The 26995-nt window shown below is 39.7% G+C and overlaps 1 protein-coding gene across 2 annotated transcripts in view; it reads left to right on the top strand.

Moving 5' to 3' along the window:
- The window catches only part of ngef (neuronal guanine nucleotide exchange factor), an 82815-nt gene that overhangs the window by 36254 nt on the left and 19566 nt on the right, over positions 1 to 26995 (top strand). The window contains exons 6-10 of one of the 2 annotated variants that reach the window (XM_028794761.2): positions 3091 to 3341; positions 12054 to 12214; positions 15693 to 15845; positions 17971 to 18100; positions 23945 to 24019. In XM_028794761.2, the coding sequence (XP_028650594.1) occupies positions 3091 to 3341; positions 12054 to 12214; positions 15693 to 15845; positions 17971 to 18100; positions 23945 to 24019 (770 nt within the window). The remainder of the gene's footprint in view (positions 1 to 3090; positions 3342 to 12053; positions 12215 to 15692; positions 15846 to 17970; positions 18101 to 23944; positions 24020 to 26995) is intronic. The other variant, XM_051923556.1, reaches the window with a different exon arrangement.

Raw genomic sequence — 26995 nt, 5'->3', positions numbered from 1 at the left:
ACATTAAACTTCTCCTTAATCTTTCCCCTCCACTCCTACCGACGACCATTGTCCTTACTTTGCACCCCACTCCAGCTCGCCCTGGTTAAGTGGAGCAATCTCCGTAATACTGGACCCAGGAGTACTTCTGATGCCACCTTGTTGCATTAAGGAAGCACTTCTGGGTCAGGTGGACCCCCTTAAACTAGGGACAATATCTCCACCCATCTCAACCTGGTGGCTCCCATGAAATACAGCAGGGCTGCACATTGGAACAAAAACTTACAGGCATTCCTGTGGGAGTGAACACGGAAGACCTGCCAGAAAGTTGTTGCCACCTATTGTACTGAGGAAACCCATGGCCCTGAGAGGCAAACTTGTACCACCCTTCCATTAGCAAAGCACCACTGGCCGAGTAAGAAGTCACTCATCTCAGCCAGGATACCTGCCAGCCCTTATCGTCTATGACAAGAGCAATCTGCTGAGTCAATGCCAGCAAGCAACACACAGCACCACAGTATTATAGCCCAGTTAATACATAACAACATCATTATTTCTGCATGATGGCAAAAATGAAAAAATTGAAATTCTCTTTGGATATGTCTTTTGTTCTACAGCAGACATCAACAGCAATATTTTTTGTTTCTCCTCATGTTCCTCCAATCACATTTGGTGTGATGGTTGTTATAGAAACAATTATTCCATTGCATGAACGCAATTAAATCCTAAATTCCTCACATAAACAAGTCTAATCTTCTTAGGTGCCTACTTTTGGGTAATCACCCATACACTGCACAGCAAACGTTTGTTCTTTATCAGTTGGCTGGCAAGTGTTGGTAAAGGTGAAAGGGCACATCAGGAAAAAAATCTTTCAAATACCTACAGTATGTTCAGGTGAAGTCTTGTGGCACACACCATATAGACATGACTTATGCCAGAAAAGGCCGGTCCACAGTGATGCCACCAGGATGGCTAAGTCCCAGGATGTAATGGCAAGAACAAAGACTCAAGGGCTTGGCAGTGTACAGGTGCAGTAGTGTTGTCATTTGACACAAATATTGCGCCAGTCTCTCTTCATACCCTATCTGACTGCATGCTGCACAATTTCATATGTTTATGTCAAGTGCGACAGTGATTTATCAATCATGCTAATGAAAATTTGGTACTAGTCAAAGGTAAAATAATCTCAGGAGTTGATTGTCTCACATTTGAATCACTCATAGGTCCAGAAATGTTCAAGTTAACTTCATTTACAAGTAGAAAGGTAAGGGGATAATTTGTTATAAATGGCTGTGTTTGTAAAGTGTGTGTGTGCTTATATAGTGGCTTACAGAAGTATTCAGTTATCATAGTTTTCTGCATGACAAAAGATTTGCACACATATTTATCCATTCAATATTTTAATCTAAACTATTCTGCTGTAACAATATATTTCCAGGGTCAAAATAAACCCTTTACTGCAGATATTCAGCTGAAGAAGAAAAACTCCAAAGTTCGTTTTTGTATAAGTATTTAAACCTCTGTGCTTTGGAAGCTCCAAGTTTACACAAATGAAAAATTAATCACAAATGAAACAAAGGTGACAGTCATTTGACCATAATTAAACCTAATTAGGTACTACTTGTAAGTCCTTTATATCTCTCTGGATATATAAAAAAAAACTCTTTGTAAGGGCCATAGTCTTCATTAGACAATCAATACAAAAATGAAGACAAAGGAGAAAAACAACATCACTGAAATGCACAAGGCAGGAAATGGCTACAAAAAATATTGGTGAGTTTGAATGTCCCATTAAACACTGTTGGATCCATCATCATAAAGTGGAAGGTTCATCACAGCACCCAGCCAGGCTATCCGTCAAAACTAAACATCAGAGTAAGATGTCAGTTGGTGAGAGAGGCTACTAAGAATCCAACCATCACTCTCAGAAGTCTGTAATATTCTTAGGCCAAAAAGAGCGAAGGAGCATGGGTCTACAATTTCAAGAGCTCTCCATAAAACAGAAGGATAGCAAGAAAGAAGCCGTTTCTTAAGAAATATATGTGCATATTGCATTTGCTACAAAGCATTAGAAAGATCCATTTTAATTTTGGGAGAAGGTTTTATGGTTAAATGAGACCAAAACAGAACTTTCTGGCCAGACTTCAAAGACGTACAGTGTAAAATGAACACTTTCTGTGCCTTAAGAAACACCATACCAATGGTGAAATATGGTGGTGGCAAGCATCATGCTATGGGGATGGTTTTCATGTGCTGGGACTGGGAATCTTGTCAGAGTTGAAGGGACAGTGAACGGGCACAAACACTTCACAATATGGCAGAACGTTTTCCAGTTTGCTATGAACCTACGGCTACGGAGAAGGTTCATCTTTCATCGTGACAATAACCCTAATCATACGGCCAAAGTGATACTGGAATGGCTTAAAAACAGGAAAGGTGAATGTTCTGGAATGGCCAAGTCAAAGCCCTGATCTTAACCCTATTGAGAATCTGTGGCACTATTCGGAAACTGCTGTCCAGAGGTGCCATCCCACCAACCTAGAGGAGTTCTATAAATTCTGCCAAGAAGAATGGGGAAGAATCACCCCTGAACAATGTGCAAAACTGGTACATACTTACCCCAAAACAATTAAGGCTGTTATTGCAGGAAAAGGGTTCTTGACAAAGTATTAATGTGTAGTACCTGAATACTTATGCAAACACTAACTTTTGAGTTTTTCTTCTTCAGTTAAATATCTATAGAAAATGGTTTATTTTGATTTTGGAAATGATTTATTACATCATGAGAGTTTACATTAAAAATTCTGAATGGACAAATATGTTTACAGATCTTCAGTGATGCAGAACATTATGATGACTTTCAAGAGGATTGAATATTTTTTTATTGTCACTGTAGTTCCTTACCTAAATTTCAATGAGTTTTTGGGATCTGAGCTGAGCCTGGCTAATTCTTAGGCCACTGACCACAAAGCATTAGCTTATTTTATGTAGTAAAATCTTTCTATTTCAGTCACAAGATTTCCTTCCAAAACTTCTAAAATTATTTCCTCTGTGGTATAATTAATGCTGTGACTATTCCCCATACGTTTCTCCTTTCTTGCCTTGTTGCAGGGCTGTTATATCAAGAGTACCGCGATAAATCAAAGCTTCAGGAGATAGAGCTGAGACGGCAGTGTGATGTAACAGGTTCACCGACATCAGGAGAATATATGGTGCATGAAGTTGCTGCTAAGACTCACAGTGCAAGTAAGACACAGACGATAATCCCCACGATGAATGGGAGCCTGTGGCAGAATCAGATGTCTGTCAGAACAAGTGGTGCACTGAGCATGCTGAGCCCGGAGGAGATCAAGCTGCAGGAGGTCAGATGGCACTTTAGTACCCTGAACATGTTTTGTAATGACTTCCTCATTTTATTTTAAAACTCGGAGCACTAGCAAGATGAATACTGTGGATGCCAGCTTTTCAGAATCTGTCTGAAAAAATGTCAGCCACCACTGTACTGAGTATTTCATATATCAGGGGTCGGCAACCTTTTAGCGGTGTCATGCTGAACCTATGTTACAATGTTATTCTGTGTGCCGACATAATTCTACCAATTTTGTTACACAGTTCATAGTATCAAAATTAGTTCAGTTATAATGGGCTTCAAAAGTATTTATTGTTATATTATATACTTTTGAAGCCCATTATAACCGGATCTTATATTGTTGGTCATTCAATATTGTAAAATACATAGGATCATATGTGAAAAGAATGTTTTGTCAAATTTTTTATAACTACATTTGGTGGCTTTATTTTTGGTTCCAATTATTTGACTAAAATAAGTAGTTTGTTTCATAATGCCAGAAACAACCCTTTTTATAGCTTCACTTTTCTCATCAGAGTTTTTAAACATGGACTGATGTTTAGTTTGATAATGTCTTTCTTCACTTGATGTACGACACACAACACTTTTACAGCATAACGCACACATTTTAATGTACCACGGCCTGCACTGAACACATGGTTTCCCTTTACATTTGAGCCACATGTGCAAAATGTACAGTAGGTGGGGATGCGGAGTGCGAATACATGAGCTGTAATTAAAATATAATAATAAGATGTTTGTTTTAACGTACCATGGCCTGCATTGAACACATGGTTTCCATTTATATGTGAGTAGCATATGCAAAATGTAGGTAAGGGTGCGGCGTAATTAAAATATTAAATTTTTTACTATATTTCAATTCAGTCAGAGTGCCATTGAAAATCATTCCACATGCTACTCTTGACATGCGTGCCGTAGGTTGCTGACCCCTGTCATATATGATCAAATTTCAAGCCAAAATTACTGCATGCCCTCACAGTTTCAGTACATATTTATTTTATTTTTTATTACCCCCTTACTGTCGTTATGGAGGTCAGAGGCTATCCAGGCTTTTTAGACAGAATGTAGCCATGAGCAGGGTACTGGTCCATCATTAACTTTCAGCCAATTTGGAATGCAAAGTAACTTAATCAAAAGTTTTTGCTGTCCTACCAAGAAACAAGCAGGTGATATTTTAATGAGCTAACCAGAAGAAGTGTGTTAAAAGTGAAACCAAAACAAATAAAATAAATTAAGCTGCCAAATACTAAAAATCGAAGACAAGGATTGAAGTTAAGAGAGCAGGCAAAGAGGTCAAAGAATTCTTTTTTTTTATTTTAAGAGGTTGTATCCACAGATTGGATAACTGAAGAAGTTCCCAGCTGACATTTTATTCCATTGAGCAGATTGCCAGCAGGGCACAACCCCTGAAGCCACAACACTAGAAGTGGGGTATGTGGCACTAATGATGGCCCCCAAACTGACGGTGATAGAAGGACCTGAAAATAGCAGTCAAGACATTATAATCTACAAAATAAAATCACAGAAACCTAATCATAACACCTACAGAAAAACCATGTGTACATGAAAAGAACAGTAAACTCCACACAAATACTGACCCACATCTCTAGAGCTGCGAGGGATCAGGGCCATCATTTCTCTTTACATTGTGCAGGGATTTCACAATTACAGTATTCTAACATTATTCATCAATGTAATCAATCCAAGCACAGAGACATCAAAAATCTGATTAGTGGGGATAAGTCATATCTAAAAAAGTGAAAAGCAGAACAGCTTTCATTGAGATTGAAACTAGCAAATGCCTGGGGTGACGTGGTACACCACACCACCACTGACCACTTCTCAGCAGGCCAGTGTCTTCATTCTTTGTTTAGTGCTTTTCACTTTATGTAACATTTTTTTACTTTTTCCTAATAAACACAACTTGACATTTAACTTCCTTCATCACTAAGATACACTGTAATTTGTTTAAAGACTGAAGGAGCTTTATTGATAACACTCAAACAAGGTGTTGTGAATACAGGAACATAAAAAGGCAAAAAGGGTGAAAGGCCTCCAGAAAGACTCACAGACCTTCACTGGCCTGCCTCAAGATAGTCCTCACCACACTCAGCCTGAACCAAACTCAACAGCATGTTATCAGTGGACTAGAGAACGCTAACTCAGAAGCAGCATTTATTGTGTTGGGAGACTTTAACAGAGCAAACATGAAGAAAGTTCTCCCTAGATACTATCAGCACATCTCTCCCCCCACAAGAGGTGATCAAACACTGGATCATTGTTACACCTTATTCAAGGACTCCTACAAATCTCTCCCTCGACCAGCTTTTGGAAAAGCAGACCATTGCTCTATATTGCTGCTGCCTGCATATAAACAAAGACTTAAACAGGAAAAACCGGTTTACAGGAACATCTACAAATGGGACAGTGAAGCTGAGGGGGTCTTACAGGACTGCTTTGAAACAACTGATTGGGAGATGTTTGAGGATGCAGCTGATGGCAACATCAATGAATTCACAGACTCTGTCACAGGATATATCAGCAAGTGCATTGACGATGTTGTCACTAAAACCACTGTTTGCATATATCCTAACCAGAAACCCTGGGTAAATAGGGAGATCCGGGCTAAGCTCAAGGCGCGGACCTCTGCCTTTGGCTCAGGGGACTCTGATGCATACAAAGCAGCCAGATACGACCTCCGGAGGTCCATCAAGAAGGCCAAACGGGACTACAGGGACAAAGTGGAGTCAAGCTACCACAGCTCTGACACCAAGCGCCTGTGGAATGGACTGTGCTGCATCACTGACTATAAAAAGAAAAACACAGTCAGTGTTCAGCCCACTGCATGTCTTGCAGACGAGCTCAACACTTTCTATGCTCGTTTTGATGCAGCCAACAAAGAACAGGTGCTATATCCTCAAGGGGGCAGTGAGTCTGTCACTCTGATCCTTGAAACATCTGATGTGAGAAGGTCCTTCAAAAAGGTCAATCCTCGCAAAGCTCCGGGACCAGATGGCATCCCAGGCCGTGCCCTCAGGGCGTGTACTGACCAGCTAGCAGGTGTGTTCACCAACATTTTCAATCTCTCCCTGAGGCAGTCAGTGGTCCCCACTTCCTTCAAGGCATCCACCATCATTCCTGTCCCAAAGAAACCGGTGGTCTCCTGTCTGAATGACTATCGCCCGGTTGCACTGACATCGGTCATTATGAAGTGTTTCGAGCAACTAGTCAAAGGTTACATCTACTCCTCCCTCCCTGACACGCTGGATCCCTCTCCAATTTGCTTACAGAGCAAACAGATCGACAGAGGATGCCGTTGCGCTAACAATAAACACTGCCCTCACCTACCTGGAAAGAGGAAATACATATGTAAGAATGCTGTTCATAGATTACAGCTCGGCATTCAACACCATCATCCCCTCAAAACTCGTCTTGAAGCTTGACGACCTTGGGTTGGGGACGACCATCTGCAGATGGATTTTCTCTTTCCTCACAAACAGGCCCCAGGTGGTGAGAGTTGGCAAACACACATCCTCATCACTCATTTTAAACACAGGAACGCCGCAGGGCTGTGTGCTTAGCCCCCTCTTGTATTCCTTGTTCACCCATGACCGTGTTGCAAAACACGGCACAAACACCATCATCAAGTTTGCAGACGACACAACCATCATAGGCCTTATCACTGACAACGATGAGACAGCCTACAGAGAAGAGGTGCTGGCATTGAGTAATTGGTGCCTAGATAACAACTTGTCTCTTAACATCAGCAAAACCAAGGAGATGATTGTGGACTATCGAAAAACAACAAGGCAGAGAACACCAGGCCATCTACATCAGTGGCATAGAAGTTGAAAGGGTTAACAGCTTCAAGTTCCTCGGAGTAAACATCACCAAGGATCTCTCATGGACCCTTCACATAGACACTGTGGTCAAGAAAGCTTGCCAGCGGCTCTACTTCCTGAGGAGGCTGAGGAAGTTTGGCATGAATGCCAACATCACCTCAAACTTTTACAGGAGTGTGGTCGAGAGTCTGCTGACGGGCTGCATTACCGTCTGGTATGGGAGCTGCTCTGCCAGCAGCCGGAGTCTTCCTGCCATTGAAGACATTTACCTCCATCGGTGCTTGCGTAAGACAAGCAGCATCATAAAGGACCACAGCCATCCAGCACACCAGCTGTTCTCCTTGTTACCGTCTGGCAGACGATACAGGAGTCTGGCTGCTCGGACTACAAGACTTAAGAACAGCTTTTACCACCAGGCCATTCGACTCCTCAACAGCAACACCTGAACACTTACATACACTTACATTACATCTACATTGCACTACATCTACATTGCACTACTCACACACAAACTGTACCTGCACACACTCAGAATACTGACTGGAACATGCATCTGCACTTTATGGAATATGCATCTGTACTTATAAAACATTATCTGTGCAATAACTGTCATTTGTACTTGCTGCTCATTCAACTCATATTGCTCTATAACTTCTTTTAAAACATACACATATTATTTTATATGGCTTGTCTATTTTTAACTTGTAATCTTTTTTTAAGCTTTATTGGATCTAGGCTGAGTGACTTGTTTTTCTCGTCATACACATTTCATTGTATGTTGACCCTTTGTTAACCTATATATGACAAATAAACCTAAACCTAAACCTAACCTGCACAGCTCTAAAATGGAAGACTAGCTTTTAAAGTTCAGAAAATGCTTTAATCTTTACAAATAAAGAATTTATTTAAATTACAAAAAGAAGCATTAAAAAAGGTAACTAGAAAAAGGCCAAAAATGAGGCAAAAAATGTTTGCCTAAAAAGGCAACCTAAAGCTAACGAGTCCAATACTCAGAATCTGAAGACAAAACAACACAATTGACTACAACCAGCAAATCATGAGATGTGCTTACAAAAAAATGCTATCCAAAGTACTCAACAACAATCAGTGTTCCTCTGCTGGAATCAAATCCTTCACCTGAACATAAATGTGGAGGGTGGTCCCAGCAGCAGTGACATCATGGTGGCTCCTCCTCTTGGAGGCCCACCCACAAAACACAAGGAATACAGTTTAAAAACACAAATACACAAAACAAAGCTAGGAAATAATATTTAAATAAAACAATATTAAAAGTATTTACATAAAAACCATAAATACATGTAATTCATAATATAGAAAAGAATATAATAATTCAGAATTAACAGAGATAATAGTTCAGAATTAACAGAAATGATAAAAACACACATAAGCCAGGCAACTAATGCTGGTTGACATATAACATATGGGTGACTGTTGTCTTTTTTCAACCCACCTGCCAAGTGGGATATTTGCTTCATTTTATATTAAACTTTATAAAATAGACTTATGCCATAAGATCACAGGTTGCATACTCCAAGCGTCACAGTGGCCAGGAAAAAGTACTTTAGCCTCCCAATACAAAACAAAGCCAAGCAGTATAAAACAAGAGTTTTTTGTTAACAAAACAAAAACACAAGAAAGGGGAAACACCAAAAGATTCAAGAGTAACAAAGTAAATAAAGAAAACCAAAGCCTGTCGGTCCCACTGGATTCCTCTGAACACAGGACATGGTCCATGCCTACCACATGAGGTGTCTACTGCATTTGTCCACTTTTCAAACATGATAGTTATACTTCATCAATCTTTTTCTACCTTTCATATTGTAGCTTTGCCCTATCTTCCTCCCACCAGTCAAACATTTGCCAAACCCTTCTTCCTGAATCCAGAACCAATGGATGGAAGAACTGCTTCTGGCCAAAGCCCAACTATTACTTCTGGGATCAGAAACCGCTTAGAAAATTCTTTGGTCTTTATTTCTATAGCTCCTACTATGAGCTTCAATTATCACAGACTTCCTAATTTTCCCATAAAGAGATGCACCGCCACATATCTTAAAAGCATGCATGGGGCCACCTAAGTCTTTGCAGGGCTCCAATATTGTGTATTGCCCACAATACCTCATTTAAATTTCTTTCTCTAACAGTATTTATCACCCATGGTTTTATTTTTTATAATGGAGTTTTGTGCTCTCTACTACTGGTGGTCCAGAGGCACTAGCAACATCACCATTACCACACTAATATTATGCATTGTGGAAAAGCCTTTGCAATTCTAATTTTGATCAGGTCGTCCATCACATCTCATAAACCAGAGAAAAGGGGTCATGATGTGCTTTACATATGTGGAAAACACACAGATTATACTGAATCTTCTAAATGTTTCAAAACAGTTTTACTTCCCTTATAGCTTTGATAAATTCAAGCACTCCGTATATCACAAACAAATATCTGGCTATGTGTGCAATATAAACATTCATGGTATGCTGTTTTGCATGTCATGTGATCCCCATAAGTACACACATTGATTTTCATTTGCCTGCTTCAGCTCAGGTCAACTTACCTTGTAAAGTGGATTAACGCCTGCCCAGGGTAAGTCTCTACTAGCCTTGAGTCAACGTTTTGGTTCTGATCACTTGGAAGAACAGACATGTTCAAAGTGGTTAGAGAGAGATGGAAATAATGACCAGTAGATGGAAGAACGTTGAAGGGAGCTGAATGAATCGTGGTCAGAGTCAGAGCAACCAAAACAAACATCACCAATTAGTACGCACAATCCTAAACTCTGAGCCAAAACCTTCACCTACATCAAAGTTGCAAAGATTGATTTCATCAGTCCCTCGCTAACTCTTGAAAGTTATAGAAATTGATGCAATACTTTGATAATGAGATACTGTGTTTCACCATCTTACATAGGTGGAGCACAATGAACCAATGATAAAATTATTTAGCTTACTAAAATAAACAGGATTTCCAGAAATTGAATAAATAAGATCGGGGAATGTGAAAACTGTAGATTTGTCATGCTTTTCACACTACAGGGTTACAAACAAGCTGGACAGTTGGCACAAAAGGGGTTTTAAGTGAATGATAAGACCCTATATACATTTAGGCTGCTTTAGGAATTTATTAGCAAATCAGCAGGTCAAGGTTTTTCTGTGAATGAGAGCTGAGGCTGATAATCCAAGAAGCTCCACTCTTCGATTTTGCAAATCAACATCAAATGTATGACTCTTGGGATATCTGTCACATGGTTTTACAGGTGTTGAAACAATCTATAAAATTACCAGACAAAATGCTTAACTCTTACATAAGTCATGCCGTCATTCATGCAAGTGAGCCAATTGTAAGAGGCTCAGGCGGTGATGTATGTAAGTCTGCAGCTAGCTTGGGCGTCTTCGTCATGCTTGCTTGTTAGTTTAGCATGGCTCGCTAAATAATGAATCACATACTGCAAGACACCAGTGGAAATTAAGTAAAAGAGAATCCAAGACAGATTCCAGGTTGAACTTGTTTACACAAAGAGATTGGGAAATCTGGAAAAAATGGCAAGTCATGCAGTTGAAGCTGAAACTTTAACAACTTCTAAGCATTACCTGGATGAGATACTGAGACAGTTTAGCAATTAACTAACCAAACAAGCTCAATGGCCTGAATGTCTATCTTCTTATGTCCTGCTGCAACTTAAAAAAAAAACATCTGGAGATTGAATGGACTGTGAAATAACAGAGGTGAAATAGAGTAGCATATGATTAAAATGAATGTGAGATAAACAGCTCAAGTAAGTTAAAAATTAAAACAGGACATTTCTAGAAATCTGTGTTTATACACAATATCCAGCACCCTTACACATTTGTCTTTGTCCAGCTATTACAATTGTCATCTGTGAAGAGAAATGAATGGGACATCAATATAAGTAGGAATGAATGAATCCCACTGAATTCTTCGAATGGTTAGACCCATAATCCCTTGGGTTCTATGACTAGAGCTATTACCACATTAAAGGAAGTTGGTAAGATTTTTGTAGAAACTCTGACATCTAATGGCTATTTACTCTTACTACAATCTTTTCAGCAACAGCAATGTGATTGAAGGATCAGCAAAAAGCTTGAATCCTTGACTTTTCAGCTTTAACAGGATATTTGTTTTCGTGTGTGGAGTTTGCGTTCATTCCCCAAGTTCCTGTGGGTTTTCTGCAGGTACTCCGATCTCACTCCACATCCCAGCATGCCCAATCGATAGGCAACTTTGAAATATCTCACTATAAGTGATGGTAGATGCATCATTCGTGTGCCTTGTGATAGTCTACTGCCATGTCCAGGGTTGCTTCTTCCTTTGCACCTGATGATGCTGGGGTGAACTTTAGCCTCCAAAGCTTTTACAAAGTTTACAAAGAAAGTGAAAACTGACCGTACAATGATGAAAGTCGTATTTTCTGCAACTATTACAATCTTACTATGTTAAGATTTCAACTTAAACAAATTTGTTTAATTACAAGTGAACTTTTTCCGATGGCCCTCGCCCCTAGTAAGGCCAAATATATTGCTGATTTCTGGTTTTGACTTTGAATATGTTCAGGTTCAACAGTTCACAGAAGTGTATCCGTGAGTTCTTTCAGGAATCCAATCTTCACCTATCCAACAGCAATGCTTCCCTTTGATACCCAGAAACATTTTTCTCAACACTTTGATTTTCTTTCTCACTGTCAAGCTCTGCAAACCAAGTATTTCTAAGCATATCTAAAACATATGACAAATCATTAGGTGAGAACTGTTCATCCCACCCCAGAGGTCTCATTTCTCGTCTGCTCTTTAAGACTTTTCTAATGCCACTGTGTTCTTCTCTAGGCCATGTTTGAGCTGCTTACCTCAGAGGCTTCCTACTACAAGAGTGTGGAGTTGCTTGTGACCCACTTCATGGAGAACAAAGATCTGAAAAAGTGCCTCAGCCAATCTGATATGCACTTCATGTTCTCTAACATTCTGGATGTAATGAAGGTCAGCGAGAGGTAGGATGTGTTCTTGTGGAACTGCAGCGAGTATATGTTGGGTATAATAGTTAATTCGGTATTTCTCTTCAATGAATTTTATTTTAAATATATTTACATGGGGGAGGCACGGTGGCGCAGTGGGTAGCGCTGCTGCCTCGCAGTTGGGAGACCTGGGGACCCGGGTTCGCTTCCCAGGTCCTCCCTGCGTGGAGTTTGCATGTTCTCCCCGTGTCTGCGTGGGTTTCCTCCAGGCGCTCCGGTTTCCTCCCACAGTCCAAAGACATGCAGGTTAGGTGGATTGGCGATTCTAAATTGGCCCTAGTGTGTGCTTGGTGTGTGGGTGTGTTTGTGTGTGCCCTGCGGTGGGTTGGCACCCTGCCCAGGATTGGTTCCCTGCCTTGTGCCCTGTGTTGGCTGGGATTGGCTCCAGCAGACCCCCGTGACCCTGTGTTCGGATTCAGCGGGTTGGAAAATGGATGGATGGATGGATATATTTACATGCCAGCACATTTTATCAATCACTGCTTTAGTAAGTGGTGATATGTCTTTGCAATGTAACATCTTCTGTTCTGGCAGCTGCCACATCATTTCTTTCTTGGGCCTTAGTGACTCACATTCATATTCTTGACCATGTCTATTGGACTTGATCTGCAAAGGGCCCATGGCGAGCTGCATCAGCATTTCAATTTAGTCAGTCTGTAGCACTTCTAAGTAGAGCTGCCTACAGGATGTATCATTGGAGAGAAAGTACAAATGTCAAACTGAATAGTGGAACAGGCGATTCATTATCAGTAAGAATACGTAACCTTCTCCTAAGCAGCCTATAGGCTAAACTCCAAGAGACTGTAACTCTAGCAAGTTGTATGAGTACAGTCATGATCTATCAGATTCATCACCTGAACACAAGTTCAACCTGTTTTTTCCTATTTTTTTTTTCTTACTATTTTATCTGTCTGGTAGTTTCCTGCTGTTGTCTATTCTTGCCAAATGACCCTCAAGAGTCACCAGTACATTTCTGCAAGTTTCATGTTTTTGATAAAAGAAGAGTCCAACTGACATGATTAATAATATTTTAGCTAGGGGAAAACTTAAAGTCAATTTTAAAACAATACAAGAAAGGTAAGAAGAACAAGTTCATTAAGCCGGTTTTATGAGCTGAGGAGCGGAAGAGGGAGGTTCAGGAGGTTTGAAGTCAAAAGTGAAGTCATTGGTGTTTTGTCTGTCTATCATTCGTTCTACAGAAGGAGGAAGAGAAGAGGCATTAAGTGACAGCAGCAACCCATAGCTCAAATTAGAATTACTGTTTGAATATCCCTGAAGTTATCTCTCAAGCGCATGTGTGTGACACGTGTTTTCTATTGAATCACAATTTTTTTTTGTGTCTCTCCCTCTTTTTTTTCAAGTTTTGGACTCCATATTTTATAGCGGTGCAATGACATCACAGGTAGTGAACCACATGACTATCAAAGGTCTCATTGCTGTAAACATTACACTGACACACATAGAAAAGCAACAAACAAAATAATAACACAGTCGCAAAAATATAAATGAAAAATATTAACAACTCAAATAATTCTAATAATGATAAGTCAAAAATGATAAAAAACAAAACATAACTAAACTTGACAACTGAGAGTGTACGAAGTGCGATGTTCTTACTGTGGTGGCATAAGGATCAATGTCTTACATTTCCTGGTTGTCCAACATTTGAATTTATGAACAGTGGTGGAATGTAATGAAAGTAAATGACTTCATTATTGTACCTAAGTACATTTTTCACATATCTGTACTTTACTTAAGTAGATTTAGTTGTGGATACTTTTGACTTTTACTCCACTACATTTTATAGCAAATACTGTATCTCAACTTTCTACTCCACCACATTTCTACATGACAATGTGTTGCAGTCACATGAATGGTCCATTCTTATCAATGAATTATGGGAATCAATTCTCAAACACAAGCAAATCTATCAGCCTCTTTCATTTAGAACAGTGTGTCTTACACATGTCTGTGATGGGTCAGTACATAATTGTATGGTAAAATTAACCAAGTTTGTCTAAGCACAAATTCTGCATCAAGTGATAAACCGCCCTCTATTTATCAAACTATTTGTGACAGGGCAGTATGTGAAACAATGCGGTTGATGCATCACAGAGAGCTTTCGTTTCTGGGGCACTGAAATTTAATACTACGGTGGGTTGGCACCCTGCCCGGGATTGGTTCCTGCCTTGTGCCCTGTGTTGGCTGGGATTGGCTCCAGCAGACCCCCGTGATCCTGTGTTCGGATTCAGCGGGTTGGAAAATGGATGGATGGATGGATGGATGAAATATAATAAATATTGCCATCTTGAAACCAGTGAAATTATCAAACTGAGAAGACTGACAACAAAGACACATATCAGAAAAGAAAATAACAGACTGATGACTTTGGGAGTTGAAGGGACTGCGTCGCCAGTTTGAAATATTGAAATGAAAATAATAGGATCTGATAATTTTTGGGGTTTTGTGAGAGGTGAGTCAATAGAGTGAGGATATATATAGTGCCATGGGAAAGCAATTTTTCCTTGCTCCCCAGAGCAGTACAGCACCAAACTATGCAAAGTCTTTTCTTTCCTTCCTTTTCCCAGTCCTTCTGCCTCTACTAGTCTTTCGGCAAGTTTCATCTTTCTTCCTCCTGACTCTGGCCTTTTGAGTAGTGGCCACTGACTCCTTTTATAGGGTACCTGGAAGTGGTCCAGGTGGTTGTTGACACTCTTCCAACAGCACTTCCAGGTTTGCCGGAAGTGCTGCAAAGAAGGGCTCAGCAAACACCCAGGCGCCCCATGGCAGGGTCACGGGCCCCAGCAGGGTTGAGCTTCCATGCTGCAAACCCGTTGCCCCGCTGTAAGCCAGGGGGGCTGCCCTCTAGAGTTCCCGGGGAGAGTCCTGAATAAACTCTCTCCCCCAGTCCTTCCAGTACAAAGGCGTCCCTTATTAAAATATCAACACTCCAAAGCTGTATGATTTGATAGGGATAGATTTCTCAATACTTCTTTTCCACCATGTTGTTACTTCTGCAGTTCCTGCTTCATCTCATATCCTTTCCAGCATCTTCTAAATCCTCCTTGTTCACCCCACTGCACTTCAGCAGCTACCTGCACATCCTCTGGCATACAATTCATCCATGAGCTCACAGGCAGATCGGTTATGATGTGAGTGTTGAAAACCACTGTCAAGAAATACGCATAACTCTGACCACCCTTTTTGTTTGTATCATTCATCCATTAAGCTCAGCCAGTCCTGTCTTCTAGACTTGGTGTCACCTCATTTTCTCCCATCTTACCTTTGTCTTTTGGATGTCCCATTCTGTTAACTTCACTATGTACTTCTTGGCCCATTAAATGTCAAGGCAACATCATTGACTGATATCCATATTCCTTTATGATGCCATATTTTATGGAAAGTACTGCATAGAGAATGTCTTTTGAGCTCTGTTTGTTTTTTTCTTTTTCAGATTATTATTAGATCTGGAGCAGCGTTTTGAAGAGAATTTCATTATATCAGATGTCTGTGACATCGTCTACCACCACGCCTTTACATACTTTCATGAATTTGTAAATTATGTGTCAAATCAAACGTACCAAGATAGAGCCTACAGGAGAATATGGTGAGAAACAATGAAACACGGAAGCCAACACTCTCCACTCTATTGTTAATTTCCATTATTTTAATTTATGATGATTAATGATAGGGCGGCACGGTGGAGCAGTGGGTAGCGCTGCTGCCTCGCAGTTGGGACATCTGGGGACCTGGGTTCGCTTCCCGGGTCCTCCCTGCGTGGAGTTTGCATGTTCTCCCCGTGTCTGCGTGGGTTTCCTCCGGGCGCTCCGGTTTCCTCCCACAGTCCAAAGACATGCTGGTTAGGTGGATTGGTGATTCTAAATTGGCCCTAGTGTGTGCTTGGTGTGTGGGTGTGTTTGTGTGTGTCCTGCGGTGGGTTGGCACCCTGCCCAGGATTGGTTCCTGCCTTGTGCCCTGTGTTGGCTGGGATTGGCTCCAGCAGACCCCCGTGACCCTGTGTTCGGATTCAGCGGGTTGGATAATGGATGGATGGATGGATGATTAATGATCATGTTTTTTTTTAGCAGTGTACATTAAATGAAGATATATGATGATGTTCATTAGACATTTTATCAAACATGTCAAGCTACAAAGAGTTATTAAAACCTAAAGAGGATAGCAATGCCACCTTATACATTACATTGATTTTTAACTAGGATGTAGAATGTGCTTTTACTTCCCTCAGTTTGTTTCATTTCATCATCCAAAAAAATACTGACAGAAGTAAATGCATCCCCATATTGGCCCAGTGAAAATTAGTGTGGTCTGTAGATGTCTCTTCCTAACAATATTATGGCCACCACTTGACTAACACTATAGTTACCCATATGTCACATTAGATATCGAGCACTGCATATTCATCTATAGCTTGCACTCTTTTGTTACAGCGTCCTCTAGGGTTATCTATGGGAACTCACCTATTGGTTAAGATGTACGAGGTGTGACAATTTAATTCCCATTTTGGCCGTGTAGTGTCACCCATGACGTAATTGTATCAAAATCACATGAGTATTCGTGTTTGAACTAATACATGAGTAAACTGCATGTTGATAGAGCCAGTTGTTATTTAGATATTAAGAAGGTAATAGATGTCTGCGTGTACACTTTGGCGTAAAAATGGGTGATCGAAATTTAGAGCAATGTACAAATATTAATATTAAACTTTGTGTGAAAATCGGCAAATGCACTACTGAAATCTTACAGCTGCTACAAGTGACATATGGTGAAGATGCTATGAAAAAGTCAAGCATGTTTGAGTGGCATAAGAGGTTCAAAGATGGGAGAGAAGATGTGATGGATGACCCCAGAAGCGAACAGCCAAAAACAACAATGAACAACAATGTCCTCACAGGTGGCGCAGTGGTAGTGCTGCTGCTTTGCAGTAAGGAGACTGGAAGATTGTGGGTTTGCTTCCTGGTTCCTCCCTGTGTGGATAGCGCTTTGAGTACTGAGAAAAGCGTTATATAAATGTAATGAATTATTATTATTATTAATGATGGACGTTAATATTGAAAATGAGTTCCAGGCCTTCTTCCAGAAATGGGAACACTGTTTAAGTCAGTATATAGATGCACAAGAGGAGTACTTTGAAGGTGACAGTAGTCACTAGTGCACAGTTCCATATGTATATTATTTAAAGGTGCATTCCGGGAATTAAATTGCCACAATTCATAATAATTTCCTTATTTCTCAAAAGAAGGACAGTCTGTCCATTCATCCATATTTTTAAACAGTTATTCCAATTCAGGTTCACAGAATCCAGATTAGGAATGAACCCTGGGCAGGATGCCAGTGCATCACAGGGCACAGTCACTCACATACCAACACTTACTCACGCAGAGCCAGCCATTCAGTCTAATGTGTAATTCTTTGGGATATGGTAAGAACATGAAGTGTCCAGAGGAAACACAAAATGGGCATAAAGGAAAAGTTTATACAAAGAATGATCAGGGACTTCCACCCAGGTTCCTGGAGCGGTGAGGATGTTAGAAGGATAAAACTGAGCTTAATTCACCACGTACACTCCTACTAAGATGGTTTAGACAATGTAAAAGATAAGTAAGAGAGCTTGGGCATGACTACATTTAAAAGGGGACTTAGATGTGTTAATAGTATGGGTGCTGATCCCAGTAGGCTTTGTAATTTAACGTCATTGTTTTGTGTTTATTCAGTGAGGAAAACACAACTTTCAAGGAGGTGATAGCTCAGCTTGAGAGAGACCCCAAATGCAAAGGACTGCCTTTCACTTCCTTTCTCATCCTTCCCTTTCAGAGGATTATCAAACTCAAGCTGCTTGTTCAGGTAAAGCAATGAGATCGCAGGGTGAGTAGATGGATTAGGATCTGGGCTACAACTATCTTGGCATTTGCATTCTTTGATACCTTTCAGAATTTTGAGATTCTACAGTCTGCATTAACTGAGAAAATTGTTCAACATATTCATAAATAGTTCAGTCCTAAATGGTGGGGTAGACACCAGAGTGGTGCACCATGGGCTACCAAGAAGTGAATGAGGCAGCTAAAAGAAAAGGCAAAAGAAAATGAAGGGTGGGAGCCAAATGTGGGAAAGGCCTGTGTATTCTGTTAGTTAATGTCACTGCCGAAAGTGACTATTGTATTATGGTGAGTGTGAGTTGTGATCTAGAGACAAACGAGCTATTCAATGGATTGTGGACTCAACTGGGGTGACACCATTCTTTATATGGGTCACCACTGTTTGTACTGGGAGGAAACAGACAGAGGACTCTTGTGGTTGAAGCAGCACTCCTTCCCAGTGCTCATTTTAAATCCATCCCTGTAAACCCAGTGGAATGATCGCTAGAGAGGAGTGAAATGATTTGTGCAAAATTGATTTTGCAGTGAAACTCATCTTTTTTTTTTGCTTCCCAAACAATTTGCTTCCAGCAAAATTCATGACATTTACACAAGAATATGACTGGAAGCATTTACATACAGTAATTCCACATTGTCCTCACAGGTGGCGCAGTGGTAGTGCTGCTGCTTTGCAGTAAGAAGACTGTGGAAGATTGTGGGTTCGCTTCCCGGTTCCTCCCTGTGTGGATAGCGCTTTGAGTACTGAGAAAAGCGCTATATAAATGTAATGAATTATTATTATTATGTATATGTGGATCACTAGGCTCATTTCCTGTCACATGTAGACATTTTATTAAGCCTCCAGACATATTCTGTTAGTCTGAACCCCAATTTGTCAACTATAACAAACTTAGTGATGGATATTCTAAAGATGTGGCTTCCAGTGTAGAATTTCCTGTGAAGAAAACACTGTAATGTGTCTTTGTATGAAAAATATCACACCATAGTTTTAAAAAAACTGCACTGCACCGTATTCATAAAATTCAAAAAATGTATTAATTAAACAAAAGAATAACAGAAAATGGTAAAACAAAGCCAAAAAGGGGCAAAAGGATATAGCTAAAAAGGCAAACAAGTCCAAATCCACAATCCAATAGCAAATTTCAATAACCAGTAATAAAATTTTTAGCAAACTGGAAAATCCAGCACAATACTCAGAGCAAGATCTTTACTCCACAACTCTAATGCCACTCTACTAGGCCCATCTCCTCAACCTCAGTGTGAATGTTGAGGGCAGTCCTTCAGTAGTGATGTCATGGTGGCCCTGCCTCCTGAGGTTCCACCCTTGAAACACAAGGGATACATTCAAACAATTTAAATAAGTGATACATACATTCTAAATAATGAATATTAAGAAAACAAAAACAAGAATAGTTACATAAGATCAAACATCACATGAATAATAATAATGACATTTAATAACAAACAGGAAATTAAATATAAGCCAGGAAAAAAACCCTGACTATAATATCACAATTTCACATTTCTTAAATACAAAATTAATTTTAGTATCAGTTTCATGAAAATGTATGTGAATTGAAACTTGCTTGTTTTGTTCATCACTAATGATCACATTCAAGACATGCTCAAAAATCAAAAATTTTTGGCCTGTCTAAGTGTACAGGGAAGCCTTATTTAACTTTGCTCATCTTTCATAATCAGCACAGCAACACATCAGTCAATGCAATGTCACAGCTCTTACAGAGACTGTTGGAAAAAAGAAAAAGGAAAGAAGGCTTTGGCTATCAGAAGAACTAAAACCAATCAGCGAGTAGCAGAATGGAAATTCTCTCTTCTGTTAGAGAACTTGCTCACATACAGTAAAAAACAATGCCAATGGGAGTACTATACTCATAATCTTCCTTTTTTACTTTGGGATCCAGTTAAACGTGTACTTGGAAAGCCACGTGCAGGAAAATTAATGATTGTAAGACACAGTGATGAGCAAAACAGCAGAGTTTCATTTCGCAAAATTGCTCATAAAATTTGTTTTGCATGTGATTGCTAACATTGAAACAATATAAAAATGAGGTTTTGGATGTTTTAAAAATTTGCTCTTTAAGGGTCATTCTGCAGTTGAAACTGCAGTCTGCTTCCTCGGTTGCCATCTAACACCTCCCTGATCTTTTCATCTCCTTCTATGCGACTCTCTGTGCTCTTATCTGCCAGCCTGCACATTCACACCACCGGTTTTGTCCCATACAGCTCACTGGGGTATCTGCACTCACTTTCCCAACTGAAGTAGCTGATCCAGGTCAGAATCCTTCTGTTGACTCATCGGCAGCCACATTTGCAGGCCAATGGATTGTAGGAGCAGAGAAGTGAATCCAAAGTGCTTGCACGTACAGTGCATCCGGAAAGTATTCACAGCGCATCACTTTTTCCACATTTTGTTATGTTACAGCCTTATTCCAGAATGGATTAAATTCATTTTTTTCCTCAGAATTCTACACACAACACCCCATAATAACAACGTGAAAAAAGTTTACTTGAGGTTTTTGCAGATTTATTAAATATAAAAAAATTGAGAAATCACATGTACATAAGTATTCATAGCCTTTGCCATGAAGCTCAAAATTGAGCTCAGGTGCATCCTGTTTCCCCTGATCATCCTTGAGATGTTTCTGCAGCTTAATTTGAGTCCACCTGTGATAAATTCAGTTGATTGGACATGATTTGGAAAGGCACACACCTGTCTATATAAGGTCCCACAGTTGACAGTTCATGTCAGAGCACAAACCAAGCATGAAGTCAAAGGAATTGTCTGTAGACCTCCGAGACAGGATTGTCTCGAGGCACAAATCTGGGGAAAGTTACAGAAAAATTTCTGCTGCTTTGAAGGTCCCAGTGAGCACAGAGGCCTCCATCATCCATAAGTGGAAAAAGTTCAAAACCACCAGGACTCTTCCTAGAGCTGGCCGGCCAATCTAAACTGAGCGATCGGGGGAGAAGGGCTTTAGTCAGGGAGGTGACCAAGAACCCGATGGTCACTCTGTCAGAGCTCCAGAGCTCCTCTGTGGAGAGAGGAGAACCTTCCAGAAGGACAACCATCTCTGCAGCAATCCACCAATCAGGCCTGTATGGTAGAGTGGCCAGACGGAAGGCACTCCTTAGTAAAAGGCACATGGCAGTCCGCCTGGAGTTTGCCAAAAGGCACCTGAAGGACTGTCTGACCATGAGAAAGAAAATTCTCTGGTCTGATGAGACAAAGATTGAACTCTTTGGTGTGAATGCCAGGCGTCACGTTTGGAGGAAACCTGGCACCATCCCTACAGTGAAGCATGGTGGTGGCAGCATCATGCTGTGGGGATGTTTTTCAGCGGTAGGGACTGGGAGACTAGTCAGGATAAAAGGAAAGATGACTGCAGCAATGTACAGAGACATCCTGGATGAAAACCTGCTCCAGAGCGCTCTTGACCTCAGACTGGGATGACGGTTCATCTTTCAGCAGGACAACGACCCTAAGCACACAGCCAAGATATCAAAGGAGTGGCTTCAGGACAACTCTGTGAATGTCCTTGAGTGGCCCAGCCAGAGCCCAGACTTGAATCCGATTGAACATCTCTGGAGAGATCTTAAAATGGCTGTGCACCGACGCTTCCCATCCAACCTGATGGAGCTTGAGAGGTGCTGCAAAGAGGAATGGGCGAAACTGGCCACGGATAGGTGTGCCAAGCTTGTGGCATCATATTCAACAAGACTTGAGGCTGTAATTGCTGCCAAAGTTGCATCGACAAAGTATTGAGCAAAGGCTGTGAATACTTATGTACATGTGATTTCTCAGTTTTTTTATTTTTAATAAATTTGCAAAAACCTCAAGTAAACTTTTTTCACATTGTCATTATGGAGTGTTGTGTGCAGAATTCTGAGGAAAAAAAATGAATTTAATCCATTTTGGAATAAGGCTGTAACATAACAAAATGTGGAAAAAGTGATGCGCTGTGAATACTTTCTGGATGCACTGTAAATGCTTTCTAGCTGTGCCAAACTTTCTACTGATTGTGACAGAATACATTTTGCCATGCTTTTGCATATGGTTTCAAAGATCGAAGATAACATGAAATTATGTACAGTATATGCTAATGACACAAATATTTTTTTGTGGTAAAACACTATTTTGAAAATTTTTTCAAAGTAAATCTTAAATTGCAAATTCGATTTCGTACATATCATTTTGCTCATCACTATTGAGACTCAAAGGGATGTGATTGAAAGTGAACAACTGTCCTGATGGAAGAAGTTTGCTGTTTAGTGGTATCTTCTATTTTAGAGTTTTGAAGGTACTGAACTAAAATGAAAAGGGCTACTTTTTAAACTTTTTGTAACTTTGTAAAATTCAACATGGAATCTGAAGTGCTTCAAATACCACAGGACACCACACTAAAATAACCCTTTTTGCCCAATTTATGGTTGAGAGAAATCAAAGCAATTCCACCTGCATCAAGAGCTGACAGGATGCAACTTTGGATGGGAGGGCAGTCTATCGGGGGCATGCTCACACACCCACCCTTATTCCCACAGTCCAGCTTATTATCACAAGTTAACACATCTGCACGTCACTAAGTTGGGTTACATACAGTAGCTGCTGGAAAAAAGCACCAACTTCAAATCAACAGTGTTCAAAGCCATAGCTCTGGAGCTGTGAGGCCTCTGTTGTTTTGTTCTTTTAAAGAAAAAAACATCAAAAACCTGACCACAAATGAAATAAACTTTGAATAGACTTATTAAGGAAAGACAATAAGAACAAAAATATTAGTACAAAATATACCAAAAGCACAGCAAAACCTGAAAACAAAAGTCCACAATCCTAAACAAAATGCAGAATTTGAGAACTGAAATTAAGAATCCAATAATAACAAAGTAGAACACCCAAGACCATTAAATGAACTAACAATGGCAAAAAACTGAAAATACGAAAATACAAAGTTAAATGGTCAAAGCGAGAACTAAACTTGCAAAGAAAGAACACAAAAGGGAGCAGAAGAACACAATTGAGAGCTAATGCCACCGCACTGAGGCAGTGGAAGCTTGGAGTTTTTATCATCCTGATTGTAGTGCCTGACGACTGTTACCTAGTTAAGATTCTTGCAATTCACCTTAAGTGTAAAATATTTAAAAAAAAACAAAGAAGACAATTAATTAAACACATTGAAGAAACTAAGAGTAAATAATAAACAATTAAGAACAATTTACAGAAATAAAACTCAAATAGAACATAGGAAAAAGAAGAGAACTAATACTAATGAATCATTAATAAAAACTTGGGGGTGAGAGCCCTTTGAAATCACGACAGTAGTGGTAACCATTCTGCAGCCCCAATAATCAGACATCTTCAGATAAGGGGCAAATTTAGGAAAGTAAAGTGGGAGCCAGAGGCCTATTTCCCAGTATATTAGGTCTGTGTTTTATAATGTGCCCTCCCTAAATAATATTGAATTGAGGTCAGAGGTTAAGGTAATGTTAGGCTTTGTTTACCTTCTTCCAGCTTTTGAGTACTTATCCCAGTAGAGTAAGCAAACAGATAAAAACAAGACAATACAGACTCTGTGCCACGTTGTTCCTCTAGGTGAGCTCTTACCTCAAATCTCCTGATGTTGATGTTCTCTTGAAATCCCCTCCTGCCTTTGGTTTGGCTCCTAATCCTTACATCTTCTTGCTAATCATGACCACCTCCACTGTACACTTCAGGCCTTACTGTGCAGTACCTCAGTTACATTGCAGTGAATTCAAGCACTTTGAGACTGAATAATCCATGTTTGTGTGTCTTTTGTAGAACATCCTGAAGAATGTTGAGGAGGGCTCAGAGAGAGAGGCCAATGCAGTCAAAGCACTGGCAGAGTTAGAAAAGGTAAAGTCAAGTCTTTGGCAACATATATATTGATTGTCATTCATCTAATTATTCAGATCTTGAGATCAGCAGACATTAAAACATTACATGATTGATACATTGCTGTTTATTAGCCATTACTCACTTTATATATTTTGTTAAGAAGTACATGATGACTACACATTTAAATTGTGAAAATGCACACAATAAGAGCATTTCTTTCCCAGATTAACTATCACATAAAAGAAAATGAAACTTGTTATTTTCCAAAAAAAAAATCAAAATTTTTGCTTTTGGAAAGCTATGAATCCTGCTCTTGGTGATTACAGTATGTTTTTATGTCCCTTTAATTCTATATTTCATTCTTCACAAACTATCACTACAGTACATTCAGAATACAGTACGATAACAAATAAGATACAATATAAGGCCAAATGTTTGTGACCAATTGATCATCACACCTATATGAGTTTGATGGACATCCCAAAATAACCTCAGATGTTTTGGGAAGGCTTTCCAGAAGGCAGTGTGCCTGTGTAAATTTGTGACCATTCAGCCAAAAGAGCAATTGTGAGGTTAAATAATGATGTTAGACGAAAAGACCTGGCTCACAAGGGTTGAGGTCATTGTTCTGTGCAGGACACTTGAGTTCCCCCATGTCTTTATCGTCCCTTTGGGACCTAGCATAGTCATTCTAGGCCTCCCCCAAACTATTGCCAGAAAATTAGAAGTGCACAATTGTCCGAATTATTTTTGTGTGGCTGTAGAATTAACAGCCCATACCCTGAAAAAACAAATCAACCCTCCTCCACCATACTTTACAGTAGCCACTGTGCATTCCAAAATGTAGCTCTCTCCTGGTATCAAACCCAGATTTTTTTCTATTAGATAGTAAGGCATGATTCATCACTCCACAGGACTACAGTGATCTTATAGGCCAGCGGTTCTTGGGGCGCAAATGTTGCCATATGTGGCGTAATTTCGCTATTTGTAGGGAAAATTTAAACTTGTAGCAGTGTATCAGCAGCAAAAAATATAGGAATACATTTTATTAAGGTTTCAAAAAAAGTTAGGGGGGCGCAATTAAAACTGTTATGAAAACTCGGGTCACAAATACTTAAAGGTTGAGAAACGCTGTTATAGGCTGATGTGAAGCTGCTTGGCCATGGAAACCCATTTCATGAAGTTCCTGACACACATTTCTTATGCTAATGTTGCTTCCAGAGGCAGTATGGAACACTGTTGTGAGTGATGCAACAAATGATGGGAGATTTCTACGTGCTATGTGCTTCAGCACTCGGTGACCCCACTCTGTGAGTTTGTGTGGTCTACCACTTCATGGCTGAACCACTGTTGGTCCCAGATGCTTCTGCTTCACAATAATAGCACTTACAGTAGACCATGGTAGATCTAGCAGAGCAGAAATGTCACGTGCTGACTAGTTACGAAGGTGACATCCTATGACATTACTATGTTTAAAGTCACTGAGCTCTACACTATGAATCGTTCTACTACTATTGTTGGCCAATGGGGAGTCCATGGCTATGTGTTTGAGTTTTCGCACCTGGTAACAATGAGTGCGGCTAATCTGTAATACACATGTTTTTCCCATATTTTTTATATTTATCTCCCATATTATTATATATACTCAATATATATTATTTGTTTCTTGTTAGTTCTTTAACCAAGGCGACACTGCTCACCATGAATGGCACCTTATTGATGCTAAGGTGTTTGGTTTGGAAGAGCAACTGTAGTTATGTGGGCAGCTATGTTTCTCCAAGCATTTCTGAACTTTAAGATGTCTGTGAGCATAAAAAAGAAAAATAAAAGACTTGACCTCAGTTTGATTAAAGAAACTGGCATTTTCAAAGCATCCCCCTTGTCAAAGCTCTAATCCTATTCACACTTGATAAAAAAGGATCATCTTGAACTCCCAATAAGTTTTTCTTATTTTATACTTACAACTATTTTATATAACCATTGAGAATTTCCACTGTTGTGTAAATACACATTAGATAGCTGAACTGTTATTCCTCATTTTATGCTTGATGGTGTTAATGTTTCTTCACAACCCTTTCATTTATTGAGATGTCACATCTCCTCCATTGATAGCCTTTGACTCTTTAGTAGCATGAAGGCATTGTTTTGTGCCTAAAGCAGCTTCAATATGTTAATGGTTGGCCAAAACAATGGCCTTCTGATCCTTATAATAGATAGATAGATAGATAGATAGATAGATAGATAGATAGATAGATAGATAGATAGATAGATAGATAGATAGATAGATAGATAGATAGATAGATAGATAGATAGATCGATCGATCCCTGGTCAAAGTCACGAGCTTTCAGAATGACTCATCATTGGAGAGGTGACAATAGAGTAGAGTCAAGGGGACACAAAAAGAGGGACAGATTGCACAAAGGTTTCCCTGCCAACCACAGAAACACCAACATGCACTTCCCAGTTAATTTAACCCAATATATCTAAGAGTAAGAATGTGACACCTGACAATAGGCAGTTCAACTGGCTGAACAAGGACCAGAAGTTAAACTTGTGAAATGTTAACTCTTTCTGGATGCCTCACTGTTTTTTTTTTTTCAATTTTATTTTTATTTTAATTTAAATTGGACTATAAGATGGGTTGTAATTTTAAATGGCAGACTAGAGAGGTAACCAGGAAGTCAAAATCACTGTCTTCAAAGCCCAAACGCTAACTAAAAATCAAAGTCAAAAGGAATTACAATGTTATTTAAGACCAGCATTCTCAAGAAGAACACACACACCACTCTTCAGTTTGCCCAGTTTTGGATGACTATAATTCTTTGATAATAGCTTTTATGTCTTCGTGTTTATGATATAACATTACATTTCCTCCAAAGTCACAGCCCAGCATTGAACCACCATGTCTAGATGATGACAAAACCCCAAAATGGAAGAATCCACAAGAAAACAAAATGGAAAGGCAGTAAACATTCAATGAAACAAAAATAAAA

The sequence above is a fragment of the Erpetoichthys calabaricus genome, chromosome 2, assembly GCF_900747795.2.
Source record: "Erpetoichthys calabaricus chromosome 2, fErpCal1.3, whole genome shotgun sequence".
In the NCBI taxonomy this organism is placed as follows: Eukaryota; Metazoa; Chordata; class Cladistia; order Polypteriformes; family Polypteridae; genus Erpetoichthys; species Erpetoichthys calabaricus.
Note: the sequence above shows the minus strand (reverse complement) of the source record. Positions and strands in the feature narration are given on the sequence as shown.